The 20,442-nt window shown below is 46.2% G+C and overlaps 1 protein-coding gene across 1 annotated transcript in view; it reads left to right on the top strand.

The window, feature by feature from the left end:
• PIK3C3 (phosphatidylinositol 3-kinase catalytic subunit type 3) overlaps positions 1 to 20,442 on the top strand; it is an 855,016-nt gene that overhangs the window by 280,113 nt on the left and 554,461 nt on the right. Inside the window, exon 8 of the mRNA XM_085629033.1 lies at positions 14,812 to 14,916. Coding sequence (XP_085485159.1) covers positions 14,812 to 14,916 — 105 coding nt within the window. The remainder of the gene's footprint in view (positions 1 to 14,811; positions 14,917 to 20,442) is intronic.

Here is a 20,442-nt window from a genome sequence, read left to right on the forward strand (position 1 = left end):
TGAGTTCCTGGATCAACAACTTCGTTCTGTTGAGATTAAAACAAATATATTTATTGAAGTAGTATGGCCTGACCTGGCTTCTTCTAAGCCCCTACTACTGTTCAACGAGGGGGCTAACGGATACTCTGATGGGCACTTTGTCTAAACCTTGCTCTTAGCTATAAGTGAACAGGCAGGTAGGCAGATGCTACAGACCGGCATGTGGTAAAGCTGATTTTCCTACTCTGCATCCTAGTCCTGAAAGTTTGCTGGTCAAAGCTTCCACCAGACTGGTGAGTCCTAATTCGTTCTCCGCGACCCCAGCCCACTGAAAGGGAGTTGAAAAGAATTGAGGCATTTGGGAATGCTTGTGCCTTTTCTCTCTGCCCAGCCTAGCCTTGAGGTCAGTCAACACAAGTTGTCTACTAGACAGTAATATGCATGCCATGGGACATGGCCAATGAGATCTTGCGGGTGGTCTAGGAAGAGTTTAGGACCTTGGAAGAGTTTGGGCCTCCTTGGCTCAAACCATTCTAGATGGGAGGTTGAGCTAACAACAAAGGAAGATGCCAGATCCATAAATTACCTCCGCCAACCTGAAGACTGCTTGGACACATATGACTGCAAACCAGGTTCTTGCCTGTTAATGCCTTCATGGAGGCGAATTAGCCAAGCCCTGTCCCCCACCCAGGTTTGTGCCCCTCTTGGGGTTTGCCAGCATTCCTTTGAAAGTTGACGTGGCTGGCTGCTCTGTTACTTGCTCCCCTGCACTAGTAAGAACAATGGGCCGCCATTAGCTGTAGTAGTCAATGTGTGTCCTTAGATTAGCAAGGACTTTGGCACCCCTTGTAAGTCCCTTGTAAATGGTACCCCTGGTACCCAGGACATGGGTACTAAGGAGGGTCCCTATGGCCTGCAGCATGTATTATGCTACGCAAAGGGATCCACACAAAAACTGCATGCAGCCTCCCATTGCGTGAAATGATACAAAATATTATGAAAACACGCCATGGCACACTCCCTGGGTGCCATGCCAAGGCACCCTGCATATATTATATGTTAGTCACCCCTACAGCTAGCCTTAAAGCCCAACAGCAGGGTGCATTATATTATAAATGAGGGCACATCTGCATGAGCAGATAAGCCCCAGTGATCTCTAGTTTGATTACTAGATATTGCAAGTTATCAGGCAGCCATTTTAAGGACATGTATTGTGCATTGGTCATTACAAGTTACCCAACTACATGATGGCTACTATGAAACCCATGGTGTTTGGTATCAAACACCTTGTCTTTAATAAATCTGTTCTGATGCCAGTACTAGATTTATTTTTACATGAACCCAGAGGGCACCTTGGAGGTGCCACCTGAAAACCTACTAGTCCTCTGGTGTGCGTGCTGGCTGACTGGTATCACCCAGCCTACCACTACAGACGAGTTTCTGACCCCCTGTAGGTGAGAGCTCACACTCTCAGATGCCAGAAACAATGCCTGCTCCGGAGGAAGGTGGTAACACCTCCCCCAGCAAAATGGCTAGTCAATTAGCATATCCAGGCGAAAAGCTTTAAAGCCTCTGCCACCTTACATATGTGACAGCGGTTTCCCCCTAGATCTGGGGCATGCTACCCCCTGTTCTGTGTCCCATTTGACACCAGAGCAAACAGGAAATTAGGTAGTCAGAAGTCGTGTCACACTTTCAGGCTAATCATACCCCTAAGGTGGGCCTCCTGAAGTGGACAGCCAAGGAAGGGTTTAACCATTTTGATTGTGGTGCAACTAGGAGCTCTGGGTCTGAAATATGGTCACTCTCCCCAGGAAGGGGTTGTAGTCGCCCCAGGGGTAGGTAGCTCATTGGCTCCTACTTTACACTCCACTAAACACCCCTAAATTCAGTATTTAGGGGTCCTCCTGACACCAGGTACTCGGATGCATCTATTGGGAACTGAAGGATGGACAAAGAAGAGCAGTCACCACAAGAACAGAGAACTTTACCACTACTTGACACCAAACTCTGCCTTGCTGCTGGAACTTCAACAACTGCACCTATCCAACTCATCCTTCCAGGGCTGTGCAGGAACATCCAGCAACTTCAACAACCAAGCAGGATTTCCCTTAGGGTAGAGGATCCATCCCCTGCATCTGCAGGCACAGAGAGCATCGGTCCATAACCCCTGCTGTTGGCCATCGGGCCCACCAAAGGAGCAGCGCAAAAGGAGGAGGTCCGTGAAGCTCTAAGAAGTCAGCCCCACCTCTCTTGCAAATTTTGAGATGCTAGACCCTCCAGGAACCCCCCTGCACCAATACCCTGACTACCGGGGCACTTGTTTGTGTCCAGTCCGGACACCACCATCACAAAGACTTACCTGCGCGTGGAGGGACTTCGAGAGAGACAAGTTCGACTCTGAGAGTGGCACTGCTGTGTTTTTTTCCCCTCCTCTGCAGGTATACAGAGAACCGTGAGAGCTCCAACACTAAAGTGGCCCACCAGCCAGCACCCCTGCACTCAAGCACCAGAGCCCGAGTACATGTCTTTTGCCTGTGTACCCTTGAGCTAGGAGTCGCCATAAACAGATCCCCCATTGGGTTTCGCCACTTGTCCCCAAATCCACTTTGCAAACTCTGTTGTTTTGACAGGTCCCTTTAAACTTTGGCAGCTAACCGTGCTCGAGGCTGCCATCGTGACCACACCTCTGCTCCTGGAACACACCAAGGCAGGTAAACCCGAACTGCAGATGGGACTTTGGACTGTGGCCACCAAGCACCTTAAATCCTCTACAACCATTTGCAAATATCTGTATACAGTACATGTCTTTTCCTCCCATAGGATAACATTACTGCGTTTGAGGCTCATACCTCAAATCTGACAGCTTTGTTATTCAACTGTTTTACTGTGTAAAAACAATTACAAACTAAAGTATTTACCTGATCCTGAAGATCTGGTATCTAAATGCTGTATAAAATAGTTATTTTTCACAATTGGCCTTGAGTTTCTTATTGAGTGGGTGTCTCATTTGTTGACTCTGTGTGTTCAACAAATGCTCAACACTCCCCTCTGATAAGCCTAAACTTCTTGACCACACTATCACAAATAGAGCACTTTAGGATTCTTAAAGCAAGTTCCTTTAAGCCAATAAGGGTCTCCTGGACTTTCTGCATAGTGTACCTCGTTTTGGTACACTACATAAATCGTAACCTTCCGACCCGTAGATACGCTAACCGTGGCGTTTCGAGAAAATGTAAAAATGTCGGGCCACTTATTAAAAGGCCCAATTGATGAAGGGTGCAGAGCAAGTGGCTTTTACTGATAAATAAGGATTTTAAGTTACATCAGGAAGAATACAGATATCGTCATTCGATTTTTTTTAATCATCTGCAGTATTAAACGGACTATAACAAGATTTGTCCATACAAAGGGTCACGGATAGGAGGGTGGCAGACTCCTTATCGCAGTTGGAAGATCTTTAATAAAAAGGTATCCATGGGAAAGTGTAATACGATCTTTGGGCAGCTTTTTGCAGAAGATTGACCCTCTTCAATAAATAGTGGGATCATGTTACCAAAAAGAAACCATTTAGTCCATGTCATCGTGTTCGCTTCTAGTAGAGGCATAACAACTGAGCTTTGAACATAAGGTGCACAATTTAATATTGACATCAAATAGAAGTTATGGAAGTCATATGTTGGGTCTTGAAAAATATGGTGTAAAGTGAATCTGGCCATCGAAATGCGTCGACGCTTGAATACACAATCCGTGGAGTGGCTGGAACTACAGTTATTGTATCGGACACCATTTATCGGGTTCCTGTTCCAACGTTTTAACACGGATGTGTGGTTTATATGACAAACTGTACTGTCTTTCTTTGTGTATTCCCCATGACATATTGTGCTGTCTTTTGTATGCATATGTTTAGTTGTTCGTATAATTTGTTGCTTTATTGAAATGTGTATTTACAATATGGTTGTATCTTTTTAGTTACACTTAGTAAAATTCTAATTTATTGATGTCATAATTATATATCTATGTAACGACTTATGATGTTGTTTTAATTGATAACTGATTTACATATGTTTTTATTTGGTTTTCTTAACAAAAATAAGAATAAAATAAATATATATTTTCTATTCCTTGTGTTTTGGCCCTAAGTATACAATTATATTCCTTGGATGAGGAACTGTCCCTTAAACCCCACATTACAAAATTTGTATCAACCTGTTTGTGAACAGTAAAGACTTTCAGGAAAGTGGTTCTCCATATTTACTGCCTCACAATCCTGGTCCATGTAGACTTTGATTTTTGCTCATTTCATGTGGATTTCTCGTAGTAGTCTACAATCCTCCAGCCTGTGAACACTCAACAGTACATTTTATCTTGGGGCTTCCTAGAGGAGAGCCCACTGTCTTCTGGTCGCTAGAATGCATAATCTTTGGTAGATCTTTTTACTACCAAACTACATACATATGGAATTCTCTCTTTGAATTCGAAATGATTTCCCATCACCTTTTATTTTGTCATAAGCTTAGTACATGTCTTTCTATTGCCTTCTAATGCGTGCCGAACCAACTGTGCATACCGATCTGTCGCCAGGTCCAGGGGTTGCTCCCGCACTGTAGAAATTCAGATTCATTTGTTCAGGGGAAGAAGGGACTGTCAGCTAGAAGTAGCTGAAACAATGCAATAGGTCTGGCATTTACGAGAATTCGAGCTATTGGCATTTTGCGATGCCAATAGCTTAAACTCTTGCAAATGCGAGACCAATTGCATTACAAATATGTTTTGTGTCAAAGCGCCCAATGCTGTGCCTAGACGTTAATGTAGGCCGTGCCCCTTTCTTTAGACAAGCTGCATCTAATGAAAGGGGCTTGGCCGACATTAAAGTGAAACCGCGGCATAGGGACTTTGACAAAAAAAGCATCTGTTAGTCAAGTTGACAAACAAATTCTTTGTTTTGTAAAAGCGCCCCATGCCGCGCTTTCACTTTAATAGCAGCCGCCACCTTTCTTTAGATGCGGCTTGCCTAAAGAAAGGGGTGCGTCCTCCATTAATGTGAAAGCGCCGCATGGGTGCTAGTAAACAAAATAAATAAATAAGCGTGGCGTTATACTTAAAGCGGACCGCGCTGCTAAAATAAAGAAAGAAAGAAATGCGGCCGCTATAGTTAAAGCAGACCGCCATTAGTAATTAAAATAAAAGCGAGCTGCGTGCTGGGACGTAGTGAGTGGAATAGGGGCAAATTATTGAACAAAATAGTGCTCACAGCCAAGATCAAGCAGACCGTGGAATAAGACAATTAAAAGGTCCAGTTGTATGGGAGGTTACAAGTGCAGACAAGGCGGTACGAAGGAGGGACTAACTAGCCTATTCAGGAATGAAAAGCAACCATTACGCAAGGACGGTAACAGGAGCCAATCGAAAAGATCGGCGGGACATGGGCGAAGCTTCAAGTCTCTACCTCAATACAGCATGCCTCGCAGAGCAGCACATGCCCAGGCTCGACCTAAAAAGGATTTCAGATGCTGTTTGGGGTGCGAAGATGAAATGTGAAAAGCATCACGTTTTTAATGTGCAAAGGTGGTCGTTGAACTAATCAAAAGAAAGAAATGGCAAAGAAGGGCTGAAGGCAGTGAGATGAGAAAGCAAGAAATGTAATTCGAAGAAAGCTAACGAGTTGTCTAACAACCCAGTAACAATGAGGGCTGATTTCACTCCTCTGCCAGCTAGAGTACATACCAGCTCTGCTGGACCCGGGGTCCTCCTGGAATAGTCTCAGATAGGGTAGGCGTGTCTGATTTGTGGTTACCTTTCACTCCCATGCTAAATGAGCACTTCCTTCCTCATTCCTGTGCTCACTGATTCTTGATGGAGTATCTTGTATCCCTGGTATGTGTTTTCTGTACTTAGGTTTATGTTTACTTGGTCTTATGTAGTCTTCGAAATAACTAAAGGAACAGGCATGGCGATTTTCATTCATGACATCATACCTTTAAATGGCTGAAGTTTTTGCCTTTGTGTAAAGAATGAGTTATACAACCGCTGCTGTTTGAAATACCAGTTGGCAGGGGACATAACATATACATAATAGTTGAGTGTGTATACGGCACTTTATCATTTATGTCTCAAAGTCTAGCTGTAGGAGAAAAGGAAGCATGTACAGAGCTTGCGTAAACCCCACAGTGCAGGTGTACGAAGTGACTGTCTGAAGGGATAGCAGTGTTCTGCTTCATTGCTTTTATTATCATTTTGCTGTGATAAAGTGGGGATGATCGTTTTATTGTACGTAGTTTACACTTATTGATTTTAACCGTTTTTTTTGCCAATTGCGCACAGTTCCGGTTTTTGCACAGGACCTTTTTTGTAGGTCCTACATAGAGGAAATACCGTGGGCAAGGCAGTGTACTAAAGGAGATGACCATGTTAAACAATTGTTGAAAAGACTGTTTTGGAACATTATTCCCCATGTCATAGCGCAAAACTTAGAATCTAAGCAGCGGGTGCGCCGCTGGCGCGCCTAAGGCGCACCAAAGGCAAGCCAGTCTGTGCCCGTCCAAGACCCAGCCAGCGCCAGGAACCCTAGATCTCCGCACCGCCAATGCTACGACCCGGCAGCACTGCACGTCCTCAACCCAGGCAGCAACAACAACTGCAAGCTAGCGTCACCGGCCGACACCCACGGACCCTTCAGCTGTCACCGCTGCCGGCACACCTGCAGCACCGCCAAGACCACAGACACAGCGCAACCCACCCGCAAGAACCCACCTGAACTGAAGACCGTGCAATGCATCCTCCTCATCGTCCAATCCCTCCCCAAACATGCCACAGAAATCTGGGACCTCCTTGACAGCACCACCCCGGAGGTAGCATTCCTCACTGAAACATGGACAAACACCTCTTCGGACCGGACATCGTCATCACCATCCCTTAAGGATACAAGATCTCCAGGAAGGACCGCCCCAACTGCCCGGGAGGAGGAATCGCCATCGTCCACAAATCCACTCTCCGCCTGAGCCCACAGACCTGATGGAACACCTTCACTTCAAGATACTGGCCAGCCCCACCACCACCCTCCGAGGAACCCTCATCTACCGCACCCTGGACCTCACGGACATTTTGCCGAATCCATCATGCACATCATCTCCCCGCAGGCCATCTCATCCACCAATTACACCCTGCTAGGAGACCTCAACTTCCACCTCGACAACCAACGGGACCCCAGCACCAGATCCCTCCTGGGCAACCTCCACAACAGTGGACTCCTCCAGATCGTGACCGAACCCACGCACTCAGCAGGACACACCCTCGACCCCCTCTTCACAACAGGAAACTCCCTCACCTTCAGCCACATCACGAACTCCCATGGACCGACCATCGATGCGTCCACTTCACCTTCAGAACACCCACCATCCACAGATACCAGCACGTGCTCCCACAAAGAAATTGGACTAGAATCACCGACGACCATCTAACCTCATCACTCAGCAACTCCACCCGACCATCGCAGAAAATGACGACCCCAACGCCGCAGCCCAAACCCTGCACAGATGGATCACCGACAGCGCCAACACCTTAGCCCCCCTCAAGAAAAACAACAACACCCACGCCAAAAAAGCTAGCTGGTTTACCACCGGACTTCGAGAGTCCAGATGCACTTGCCGCCGCCTCGAAAAGGACTGGAGGAGTAACAAATCCACAGAAGCCCACAACAACGTCAGAGCCGCCACCAAAGTCCACCACCAACTCATCAGAAACACAAGGAAAAAAGCGATTGAAGACAGAATCTCCACCCACACACACAACACCAAAGAACTCTTCCACATCATTAAGGAGTTCGCCCAACCTATCAGCGAGTCCACAGACATCCCACCCTCACAAGACCTCTGCGACAAACTCAGCACCTTTTTCCACCACAAAATCAAGAGCATTTGCGACAACTTTGATGAAAACAACCAACACACTGAACCTTCACCAACCACTCCCGACACCATGAAGCCAACGGTCAACAACTGGACAGCCATCACCACCGAAGACACACTGAAGACAATGAACTCAATCCACTCTGGGGTGCCCACGGACCCCTGCCCCCACGACATTTTCAACAGAGCCGCCGACACCATCGCACCCATGCTCCGCCACACCATCAACCGCTCCCTGGCAACCGCATCGTTCCCTGATGACTGGAAACACGCCGAGATCAACCCCCTCCTCTAGAAACCCTCGACGGACCCCACCGACCTCAAATACTACAGATCTATATCCCTGCTCCCCTTCCCAGCAAACTTTATCGAGAAAGCCATCAACAGCCAACTCGCCACATTCATCGAAGAACACAACATCCTCGACTACTCCCAATCCGGCTTCAGAAAAAAAACACCGCAAGGAAACCGCCCTCTTTGCCGCAACAGACGACATCCGCACCCTACTGGACAAAGGAGAAACAGCAGCCCTCATCCTCCTCGACCTCTCAGCGGTTTTCGACACAGTCTCTCACCGCACCCTAATACGCAGACTCCACGACGCAGGGATCCAAGACAAGGCCCTCAACTGGATCTGCTCCTTCCTCTCCGGCAGAACGCAGCGGGTCAGACTCTCCCCTTTCCTCTCGGACCCTACACCATCCACCTGCGGAGAGTAGGGCTGAGGGCTGACCCCCCAGGGGTCATCCCTCAGCCCTACTCTCTTCAACGTCTACATGGCTCCGCTTGCCCCCATCGTCAGAACCTACGGAATCAACATTGTGTCATATGCAGACGACACCCAACTCATCCTGTCCCTATCCAACGAACCCAACACCTCCAGACACAATTTTTGAGAAGGCATGGAAGCCGTCGTAAAATGGATAAAAAACAGCTGCCTTCAACTAAACACCAACAAAACAGAAGTACTCCTCATGGACCCACACTCTGACTCCTGGAACGACACCTGGTGGCCCCCCGCCCTCAGAAGTCTGCCCACCCCCATGGACCACGCACGCAACCTGGGAATCATCCTGGACTCCGAACTCAAAATGGACCGCCAGATCAACGCCGTCTCGTCCTCCTGCTTCTTCACCCTTCGCCTCCTAATGGATCCCCCTAGAACACAGAAAGACCGTCACTCATGCCCTGGTCACCAGCAGACTCAACTACTGTAACACACTCTACGCCAGAATAAACAAAAACCCTAGCACAAGCTACAGAACACCCAGAACGCCGCCGCAAGACTGGTACTCAACCTGCCAAGACACTGCCACACCTCCCAGCACCTGCGCACACTCCACTGGCTCCCCATCGAAGCTAATCACCTTCAAGATGCTCACCCACACTCTCAAGGCCCTCCACGACACCGGATCAGCATACCTGAACAGCTGACTCAAATTCCACACACCCCAAAGGACCGTACGATCAGCCCAGCTCTCCTACGCCATGGTCCCCCGCACCAGAAAGACCAGACCAGGCGGCCGCTCCTTCTCCTTCCTCGCGGCCAGAGCCTGGAACGCCCTCCCTCTCCACCTCAGACAGACAACATCTCTCCCCATCTTCACAAGAAACCTCAAAACATGGCTCTTCGACAGACCCCCTCCTTGGTGGACTGGAACGTGCGAAACCCCCCACCCCAGCGCCTTGAGACCCTCATGGGTGAGTAGTAGCGTTTAACAAACATGTGATTGATTGATTGATTAAATTAAAAACTAACCCAATTCCATGCTCAAATGCTAGTTCACTGAATGTTGCTCCTTATTCTACCAAAAATCCTGCAATTCCACCCCCCTCCAAAATACTTTTATAAGAAGTATAAGTAAATCTGAGAGACACTTCTAATTACAGATTGCTTAGCTTGGAATATACCCAGGCATCAGACTGGATCCGGAATAATTTGGAGTACAACCACTGCGTTCCTGTAGGTGGCGCACTGACATCAGATCTTTCCTTTCCAAGCCAGATGGTGTTGATCCGCTTTGAGCTACCCCTCAGTCAATTTTTGACTGGATTTTTTCTTGACGTTTTGTTTGACTCATTTGAGAATTTTATGCTGGTGTGAGGTCATGTCACCCAAGAACCCGGCAGGTTTCAAACCATGTAGGCCTTGGCACAGGCAACCCCCACTTGGTGTTTTCTGGTGCTTGGAGCTGGACCACAACTTCAGAACCTGTGAGAACCGCAGCGCCATACACCCCAAGGTGCTGAGGAAGCGCTCCCTCTAGCCCCATCGTCGCCCATTGTCGGTCGACTCTGATGCCAGAGGTCCTGATCGCGCGGAAGGTCCCAGGACCATTTGCGAAGCACTTCCCGATGGTCGTTGTCACACTCTAAGTCGTTGGGTAAGTAAGGTAAGTCCCACCAGCATAAGAAGTTGAAGAGGTCTACGACTTCGCCACATTTGTTCAAGTCTTCTGACGAAATGCAGGAGCGCTGGCACTCCAGGCCCTGTTAGTCTGCAGAACCTGAACCAAGGTCCTCTCCTCTCTTCCCCGCTTTTCCCAGAGCTGGCGTGACCCCCACCCAGCTAAATGAGTTTTATGAGGCCATGCACCTCATATTTGGGTGGCCCGGCCCTTCTGGAGGACCTTCAGTTCCCTTGGGCACAGTAGGGGCCCCTACTGGATCCATGCCAGTGGGTTTGTGCTCTGCGCCATTCGGGCAACAGGGATCGCATGCTGGATCTGCAGCAGAGCCACCAGCGAGACCGATACCGTCCTCGGGCCCAGCTCCAGTGCAGGCGCCCCTGGTGCCACCAGTGCCCCTAGATGGCACCGCCCAAGCGTTAGTTTCGACTCGACATGGAGCTGGATGGGCATCGTCCGAAGCAGACTTCAACATTGACTGAGTCCATGCTTTCTGGAGTGGAGGCAGTGTCTTATTTATTTGCTAGGCCTGGAGAGGGAGACAAATAGGAGGGGTGTATGAACCTCATGGTTACATCACGAACCTCATGGTTACCAGCTCCCAGGACAGGAACAGTACCACTGATATGAGGAACTGGTGGAGGCCACTGGGCTATTCAGTGCACCCACCCCTAGCCCCCTCTCTCAAACCATGGATACGGAGGAGGGAGCCTCTTCTGCAATGATGGCGCTGAGGGTGGCTGAGGTCTTGGACCTTCAGTTGCCCAGGGTGGCCATCAAGACGAATGTCTTGACGGAGGGCTTCAGCCGGGAGTGAACCCTTACTCCCCTTCACTGAACCCCATACAGACTTCCTACTCGGGCCTGGTCCAAGCCCTAAAAAGGGACTCCTGTGTATAAGACACTTGCCCGCTGCCATCGCCCCACTCCTGTTTTGGAGGAGCTCCGAGCCATACTTACCCAGACTATTACTGATGCAAAGTTCACCATAAGGTGTGGGCTTGAGGCGACCGACTCGCTGAGCACAGCGATTTCATTGTCAGTGGCCTTGCGTCGTCACTCCTGTCTGAGAATGACTGGCTATTCGGTGGATGTCCAGCCTACCCTCAAGGATATGCCCGTGTTAAAGACAGCAGCGTTATGGTCAGGTTCTTAGGTTTGTTTATGACCCCTCACCAACCCTGATCCGCCTTCTGTCCCTTTCATAGCCACGGAAGGGGTCTCCAGCCGCGCCTATACCCTCTCAGCCAACCGGCTTCCCAACCTTTTTGTGGTTGAGGGCACTTGTCCAATCAACAAAGTGGGACAGGCAGCCAGCGGTCGATTCAGTTCACCAACCCCCCCGGCAGCCGCCGCCTCTAAGCTTCTTTAGTTTGCTCTCAGACCTTCTTTGGCTCCCAGTGTGAGGCAGTCTGATGTCACTGGCGATCAGTGACATCAGACTGCTGGGTCCTCCAGATCATCCAAAGGAGCTACTCCCTCCCCTTTGTGACTACCCCACCACCCATGCCACCCACTTACGATTGGCTGATGGAAGATCACCTCTCCTTGCTCCGTCAAGAAGGGCAGGCTCTCTTGGCCTAGAGGGCCACAGAGAGGATGCCAGCATCATAAGTAGTTTGATGGTGTCATTCCGGCTACTTTCTGATACCAAAGAAGGACAGAGGATTTCCCACCTATCCTAGATCTGTGCCTTCTCAGCCTCTTCTTGAAAAAGGAGAATTTCAAGTTCTGTCAGCCCTAGACCTGGGAGACTGGATGGTAGAATTGAACTTGCAGGGCCTATATTTTCACATACCTATCCAGCCTTCACGCAGACTTTTTCTGCTGTTCACAGTGGGCTAAGAGCACTTTCATTTTAATGTGCTCCCTTTCGGCCTTACCAGCGCCCCTCGGGTGTTAGCGAAAGTGATGCCATGATTGCAGCTCATCTGTGGAGGTTGGGGTTCCAGTCTTCCCACACCTTGACCATTGGCTGTTGAAGGTGGACTCACTCCAGACAGTCATCTCCCACCTTCAAACTACGACGATTCTCCTGCGCTCGCTGGGGTTCACTATCAACATGCCAATGTCACACCTGACTCCCTCTCAGATGCTCCCTTTCATCTGATCTTTTCTGGACACAGTACAGTTTTGGGCCTATCCTTCCAAATGGCACATCCAGGTTATTCAGGCTATAATTCCGATGTGTCAGCCTCTATCCTGGATTTCAGCAAGACTGACTCTGAGGCTGTTCGGCCTCATGGCCTTCTGCTGGATTCCCATGCCCAGTGGAACATGTGGGCTCTGCAGTGGGACCTGAAGTCCCAGTGGGCACTGCATCAGTGAAATCTCTTTGACATGGTCCAGATCTCAGTGGGAACTGAAAAAGATCTGCAGTGGTGGCTAACAAACCGCAATGGGTTCAACGGCAGAACCCTCTCCCTTCCCCAACCGAAGATGACTAGTGACAGACACATCACTGTTTGGCTGAGGTGGCCATCTGGGAGAGGTGGAGATCAGAAGACTATGGTCTCTGGCAGAGTGTGGGCTCCACCTCAACCTTTTGGGGTTACGGGCAATTAGCTTGGTACTGAGAGCCTTTCTTTTTTCGATCAGCCGAGGACTGGTGCAGGTGTTCACTGGCAACACCACTGCCATGCGGTATTGCAACAAACAGGGCTGTGTGGAGTTGTGGACCCTTTGTCAGGAGGCCCTGCATCTCTGGACATGACTGGAACATAGGGCATTTCCCTGGCGGTTCAACACCTGACAGGCTCTCTGAACGCCAGAACAGACAAAGTCAGCCAAAGATGCCTACCGGATCACAAATGGCATCTCCGTTTAAAGGTGATGCAAGGTCTCTTCCAGCAATGGGGAGGGCCTTGATGGTCTATTCACCACCGCCAAGAACGTGCAATATCAGCAGTTCTGTGCTCTGCAGTTTCCAGGGTGACTCAAGCTTAGAGCTGCTTTTCGTCTTGAGTGGAGCTCCAACCTCCTGTACGCCTTTCCACCAATACAACTCCTGCCTAGAGTTCTCAAGAAGATCAGGAACGATCTGGTCTAGGTCATTCTTGTTGCACTTTATTGAACACTGAGAGTCTGGTATCCCGAGCTGTTGAGCATGGCCATCAATTCTCCGATTAGGCTGCCCCATCGAGCAGATCTTCTGTTGCATCAACAGGAGAGGGATCTGCACCTGAACCTGTGCACCCTCCACCTTCATGTGTGGAGATTGAGTGGCGACAGTTGACAGCTTTCGACCTTCCTCTCAAAATCTGTAATGTTATTCTGGCGGGCAGGTGTCCCTCCTCCAAGTCGGTATATGCCTGCCTTTGGGACAACTTTGTGTCATTGTGGGCTTCTCTTGATGTTGAACCCCTTTCTGCATCCATAATGAAGTTGTATTGTTCCCATTATCCTTGGCCCAGCAGGGCTCTGCTCTGGGCACAGTTAAGGGTTACCTCTCTGCCATCTCTGCATTTTTGCAGTTGCCTGACCAACCCTCTCTCTTTAAGTAACCTATAGCGGCTAGATTCCCTAAAGGTCTGCAACATATGTTTCCCGCTACACCATTCATCATGCGTCAGTGAGACCTCAACTAGTCCTCACTTTTTTCATGTGTACACCATTGTAGCCTCTCCGCAATTGCGTACTCTCCTTATACTACCTTCTATCCGGACAAGCTGGTTCCTCTGCCACGTGCCCCCTTCCTTCTGAAGATTGTGACTTAATTCCATGTAGGCCAGAACATCACCCTGCTTACTTTCTTCGCTTCACCTCATCCCTCCAAAGAGGAGGAGAGACTCAATGTGTGACCTCAAAATAGCGTTGCCGTTCTACCTTGACCTCACAAGAGAATTCTGGGTGGATGATTAACTATTCGTGGGTTATGTCGAAGCAATAAAAGAAAGACAGTGCAGTAAAGGACCATCTAGGATTCTATAGGGATTTTTATCTTGTCACAACCCACTGGCACTTTCTACCACAAAGAGGGCCCTCACTGCAGAAAACAGGACCCTTTCCAACATTTTCCTCTCACCTTCACCAGCTGCATCTCCACCTCAACACTAACATCATGATGAAGCAGTCCAGCATCTTCTAATCCCAGTTAAACACTACATAGTCCATTGAGATTCCAGCTCACATTTCTTACCCCTCACTGGACCTCGAGCACTTGCCTCCTGCCAGGTGCTCCAGGAAATCCACGATAGTGGACTGTGTCCACTATCAGGACCTCCTCACTTATCTACTGACTTCTTTCTCCATCTACCACGCCTATGCCTCAGTTTATGCAATCCACAGCCCTGAATTCTTGTGTACCCTCTACTTTAACGTATGCTATGCTGTCAAATAAACAAATTATTAAAATGAAAGAATGTCTACATTGGAAAGTCACTGCGCTTTCCTTTGTGGATTGAAAAGGAAGACAGTCTTAGAGGGTTAAAGAGTAGAGTGGGCTGACAAGCGGGCTCAAAATGAGATGCAGTTTTTTATGTACCAATAATAGTTTCATCTTTTTTTCGTTGTTTCAGGAGAACTTAGTTGAAAGCAAGCATCACAAACTTGCTCGAAGTTTGAGAAGCGGCCCGTCCGACCATGATCTGAAGCCTAACGCAGCCACCCGCGATCAACTCAATGTAAGTTGGTAGATAAAAGGATTTTTTATTGCACTGAGATTATTATTTGAGCCAATCTTACGTGTGTAGCGGCTTCTTCCATCTTTGGCAGTGGGTCTGTGTAGCCACTTACCCAGATTTAAATAAATATATATGATGCAAGCTCAACCGCTAGGGAGCAATATGTGAATATAATTTGAAGACCACTTTGTGCAACAATTCTCATTCAGGGACCAGGAAGGGAACAACCTCCTCTAGGCTATTGCTATATGCATTGTTATAGTTTTGTAATGTTATAGTTTTGTAAAGCGCATGGATGCCCCAGCAAAGGGGAGTCCCAGCGCTGATCTCAAACAGATAGAGGAGCGGGGAGGGTAGCAGAAAAGAGAAGCAGATTACTTAGGAAAGAGATATGTTTTTATAGCCTTCCGGAATGACACATGATTTTGGATGCTTCTGATGTTCGCAGGGAGGGAATTCCAGAGTTTAGGAGCAAGAACACGAAAAGAGCACCCTCCTGCCCTGGCTCTCTTAACCCGCGGAACAGACGCCAGGTGCTGACTAGAAGAGCGCAGCTGGCGGGTGGGTGTGTAGGGCGTGAGAAGATCAGCTAAAATATTGGGGGATTGGAGCGTTCAGGATTCTATGGGAGATACAGAGGGCTTTGAAGTTGATTTGTTTCTTCATCGGAAGCCAGTGTAATCTGCTGATGAACTTTGAAATTAGAGCAGATTCTCGGCAGGCCGAAGAGCATCCGAACTGCAGCGTTTTGCGCCCTTTGTATGCGATGCATCTCTGCTCTATTTGCCCCTAGGTACAAGGAGCTTGCGTAATCCAGCCTAGATAGTACAGTGGCCTGGATACGTTTTTTTTATTTTTTTATTTTTTTTTATTGCAGATTTATATAGTGCGAATTCGACCCGAAGGTATTGGAGCGCTTTACATGAGCACCGGTTACTTACACATTCAGGCACAGGGAGATTAAGTGATTTGCCCAGAATCACAGGATGTGGACATGACCCAGAGGCTCGAACCCTGGTTTCCAGCACCAAAGTTGGCAGTCTAGCCGACGGACCACATCCTCTCCAATAATAACCTGACGGGTGTCAGCATCGAAAAAACTCAGCAGAGGTTTAGGACTGCGTAGGAGCCCAAAGCAGACTCCAGCTACGGCCTTTGTTTGAGATCACGGGGTTTTAGGAGACAAGGGTACCCCGATATGTGAACCTGGGGTGATAATGAAGAGTTAAGAACAATGGTTCAAGTATGGCCCAAAAGGGTCCAATAGAAAAGGTGACCCAAGCAGGGTCACTTGTTTTTTAAGAGAAGTGAAATCAATTCCGTAGACAAAGTACGTAAAGGGTCATGTAGGTCAAAACATAACAGGTATTTATTTAAACAAAGTCAATTTTAGAATGCTCACATAATAAGAAAGCTTGGTGTGAAATAGTGATAGTTGTTTTAAAAAGACATCGCATTGACAACAATATAGTAGTTGAATTCCATAATTGAGCTTTACAGGTTATAAGGAATTCATGTTGTGGGGTGCTCGACGGCGTTTCGAACCCAATTATTGGGGTTCATCTTCAGGACAGTGGTGAGCATGTATTTTGAAGTTAACTGCCCGTAAAGTTCCTAGAGTCTCCAAAGTGGGAGGCAGGGGCTTTAAAGGTTAATGATTTTAAAACAAGCAGCTTGGCAGTACATAGATCCGCCTGGAGAATATATAATTTTCTTTAGAGGGGCGACAGGGCAGTAAATGGCAGCCTGAGGCCGAGCAGTCAGAGACGTCCTGCAGCTGTTGGGGCTTGCTGATGAATGTGGGTTTGAGATCACAGCAAGTTACAACTGACTGTCATTAGTCAGGAATACATTTTATTCCAGAAATAGACAATGGATGAAGCAAATAGTGTGACACAATCTTGATCATAGGTGGATCAATTTTCAAAATGTTGACACGTAGATGTAGCAAATGAACAGCCGACACGTGTTTCGCCGTTATACGACTGTCTCAAGGCTGTTAACAAAACAATGGCAAATTGCTCGATTTTAATACAAGAAGGAATTCTTACTTTAATCTATTACTATTCAACACTCAGTTGATAATAAGAATAACAATAAAAAGTGCACGATACCAATAGTGCCAGAAAGTAGTAGACCCAGATACAGGTGTAATAGAAGTCTGTGTAGGAAAAGGTACAGAGTTGTGACTAGCAAATGACCCGACTTACCAATAACCAAAACAAACCCAAAGTGAAAAAGAATAAAAGGAAAGAACGAAAATGGGAACTATACCAGGTAAAGCACCCTTAAGGGTTCTACCATCCAAGGATGGAATAGATTAATAAAGAGAGAAGAATTAGAAAAATAAAATTCAAAGTTCTGCATTTACCTCAAGATAATGTCTGAATGCAGAAAAAACAGCCAAGGACACCCTTGTCTTATCTTGTCCAAAGATTCAAAGGCGTAAGTCCATTTCAATTTTTAATCTGTGAATCACAGTGTATCAAAAAAAGGTCACTAAAAGAGAGGCATATATAGACTCATTAGATCAGTGCAGCTTCTATGCACCCTTTTGAAACAAATATGTAATTATGGAGCTAAGGAGTCGTTAGAGGCAAAACAGATAAGACCCTCTGATATATATAGTAAACCTCCAAAATATTGCTGCATATCTTCCAGACAAACCAATATAGTTGAAATGAGTTAAAACGAGTAAACGGAAAATTGTATAAAGAACTAAAGTATGGCAACACTGTCAACCAAAATGGTAACTCCGAAAGCAGTTAACATTTACGGAGTTATCCAGTAATATGGTGATATAATCAAAACATTGCACCTCAAAAAAGAAACCCGAATGGTTTAGAATACCCCCATGTACGGTTATCCGCTCATCCAATAATGGTGAGTGAGCTGGGAAAACTCGTTGTAATAATCAGGTAAATGCTAGTGTCCCATGCCCCTAAGTGAGCACCAATTTTCTGTTCTAATCTAAGAAAATCAGAAACAATGTACCCGAAAGCATCTATAAAAAATTATTAGTAAATTTACATAGGGATTTACACTGAGTCACTATCAAATTGGTGTCATGAGGTTTAGCCCGAGTAGTTAAAATGTCCCAATGTGTGGTTATCGGCTTACATAAATAGCGAGTGAGCAGGAAAAAGTTAATTGTTTACGTAAACTGGAGGCCTCTTGGATTTGCAAATTGAGAACAGTGGACTAAGGTCTCAATATTAAAAAAGACATGTTTGTATTTCCTAGGGATTGAATCATCTGTGGTGATAATGTGTACTATCCTCCAACTCGTAGCCAATAAGTAGAGAAACTAGGGGAAATTTTCATGTGCTTCTCTTATATATGTATCCAGCACTTTACCCTTGCGTGATATAATTATTTTTGTACTGTACTGTACAGCAATGTCCACTTACAACATTACTGTGGTTAGCAGTAATGATTCTATTGTAAGAAATTGAGATTGACATCTAAACGTAGTTTTAAAACACATGATGTTGTTCTAAGATCTGATTAGAACTGTTTCTTATTCTCACTACTTGCATGGGGCTAGCTATCTGATTACGCTTGCTCTTGCTCCTTACATGAATTTGAGTTTAAGTTTACGGTGTGTTGTTTTTGATCCCCCTTAGACCTTTGAAATGCTAAGGTTCTCAGGGTTAGCTGTCTTGCTGATTTACGTAGTTATTTTCCGACACCAGTCTATTTTATTTCTGGTGTAATTTTCTGACCCAGATTATAGAACTATTTTTAAACTTGACCAATTATTGTGTCACATAACAGTATAAAGGATATTATTTATTCTGTGCCAAGACCCTCTTTCTCCCTTACATTTCGTGGTTATTACAGAAATGACATTTAGGTTAAGGCTATACTCGAGTTCTTTCCCGCTTACAATTTAGAATACCTAAACCTTTATATATTGGTTATGTCGTTCATAGCGCTAATGTGTAGTTCAACAAAGTTTTGCTGAACTACAAAAATGGCAACGCTCCTGCGCAATGGACGTAATAAGTGGATGCGCTTTGCAACGCTGTTCACGCACGGGAGATACGTTCTAGCACATATACGGAAGTACCTCCATGGCGGCTACACAAACATTTTGACTGTGAGCTGGGAGCTACGCTATATTGGGCAAGCCTTGCGATATGTAGTTGGTATTGATTAAATGTATACCCAATTGGAGGTTCATTAATAATCTTTATAGATGCTTCTGTGAATATATATATATATATTTTTCTTCTTCGTACTTTGTAGATCACAACAGAAGGTTGGTGCTTTTCTGGAGGCATGATACACTAGCCTCTACTCGTTTATTATAACGAGTTTTTCCTGCCCACTCGCCATTTAGGTAAGCCGATAACCGCACATTAGGATATTTTACCTACTCGGGCTAAACCTCATGACACCAATTTGATAGTGTATATCCGTATGTAGATTTACTAATAATTTTTTATAGATGCTTTCGGGAACATTATTTCTGTTTTACTTTTTAGATTATAACGGAAGAATGGTGCTCACTTAGGGGCATGGGACACTAACATTTACAGGATTATTACAACGAGTTTTCCCAGCTCACTCGCCATTATTGGATGAGCGGATAACCGTACATGGGGGTATTCCAAACCATTTGGGTTTCTTTTTTGAGGTGCAGTGTTTCGATTATATCACCATATAACTGGATACCTACGTAAATGTTAACTACTTTCGGAGTTACCATTTTGGTTGACAGTATTGCCATACTTTAGTTCTTTATGCAATTTTCCGTTTACTCACCTTTTCCGTTTTAACTCATTTCAACTATATTTTCAAATAGGTGAGTCCAGCATACCTTACTGGTTTGTCTGGAAGATATACAGCAATATTTTGGAGGTTTACTATATATATCAGAGGGTCTTATCTGTTTTGCCTCTAACGACTCCTTAGCTCCATAATTACATATTTGTTTTAAAAGGGTGCATAGAAGCTGCACTGATCTAATGAGTCTATATATGCCTCTCTTTTGTGACCTTGTATTGATACACTGTGATTTACAGATTAAAAATTGAAATGGACTTACGCCTTTCAATCTTTGGACAAGATAAGACAAGGGTGTCCTTCGCTGTTTTTTTGCATTCAGACATTACCAATCTATTCCATCCTTGGATGGTAGAACCCTTAAGTGTGCTTTACCTGGTTATAGTTCACATTTTCGTTCTTTCTTTTTATTCCTTTTCACTTTGGGTTTGTTTTGGTTATTGGTAAGTCGGGTCATTTGCTAGTCACAACTCTGTACCTTTTCCTACACGGACTTCTATTACACCTGTATCTGGGTCTACTACTTTCTGGCACTATTGGTATTGTGCACTTTTTATTTTTATTCTTATTATCAACTGAGTGTTGAATAGTAATAGATTAAAGTAAGAATTCCCTCTTGTATTATAATTGAGCAATTTGTCACATTGTTTTGTTAACAGCCTTGAGACAGTCGTAGAACGAAGAAACACGTGTCAGCTGTTTATTTGCTACATCTACGTGTCAACATTTTGAAAA

The sequence above is a fragment of the Triturus cristatus genome, chromosome 2_1, assembly GCF_964204655.1.
Source record: "Triturus cristatus chromosome 2_1, aTriCri1.1, whole genome shotgun sequence".
Lineage (NCBI taxonomy): Eukaryota > Metazoa > Chordata > Amphibia > Caudata > Salamandridae > Triturus > Triturus cristatus.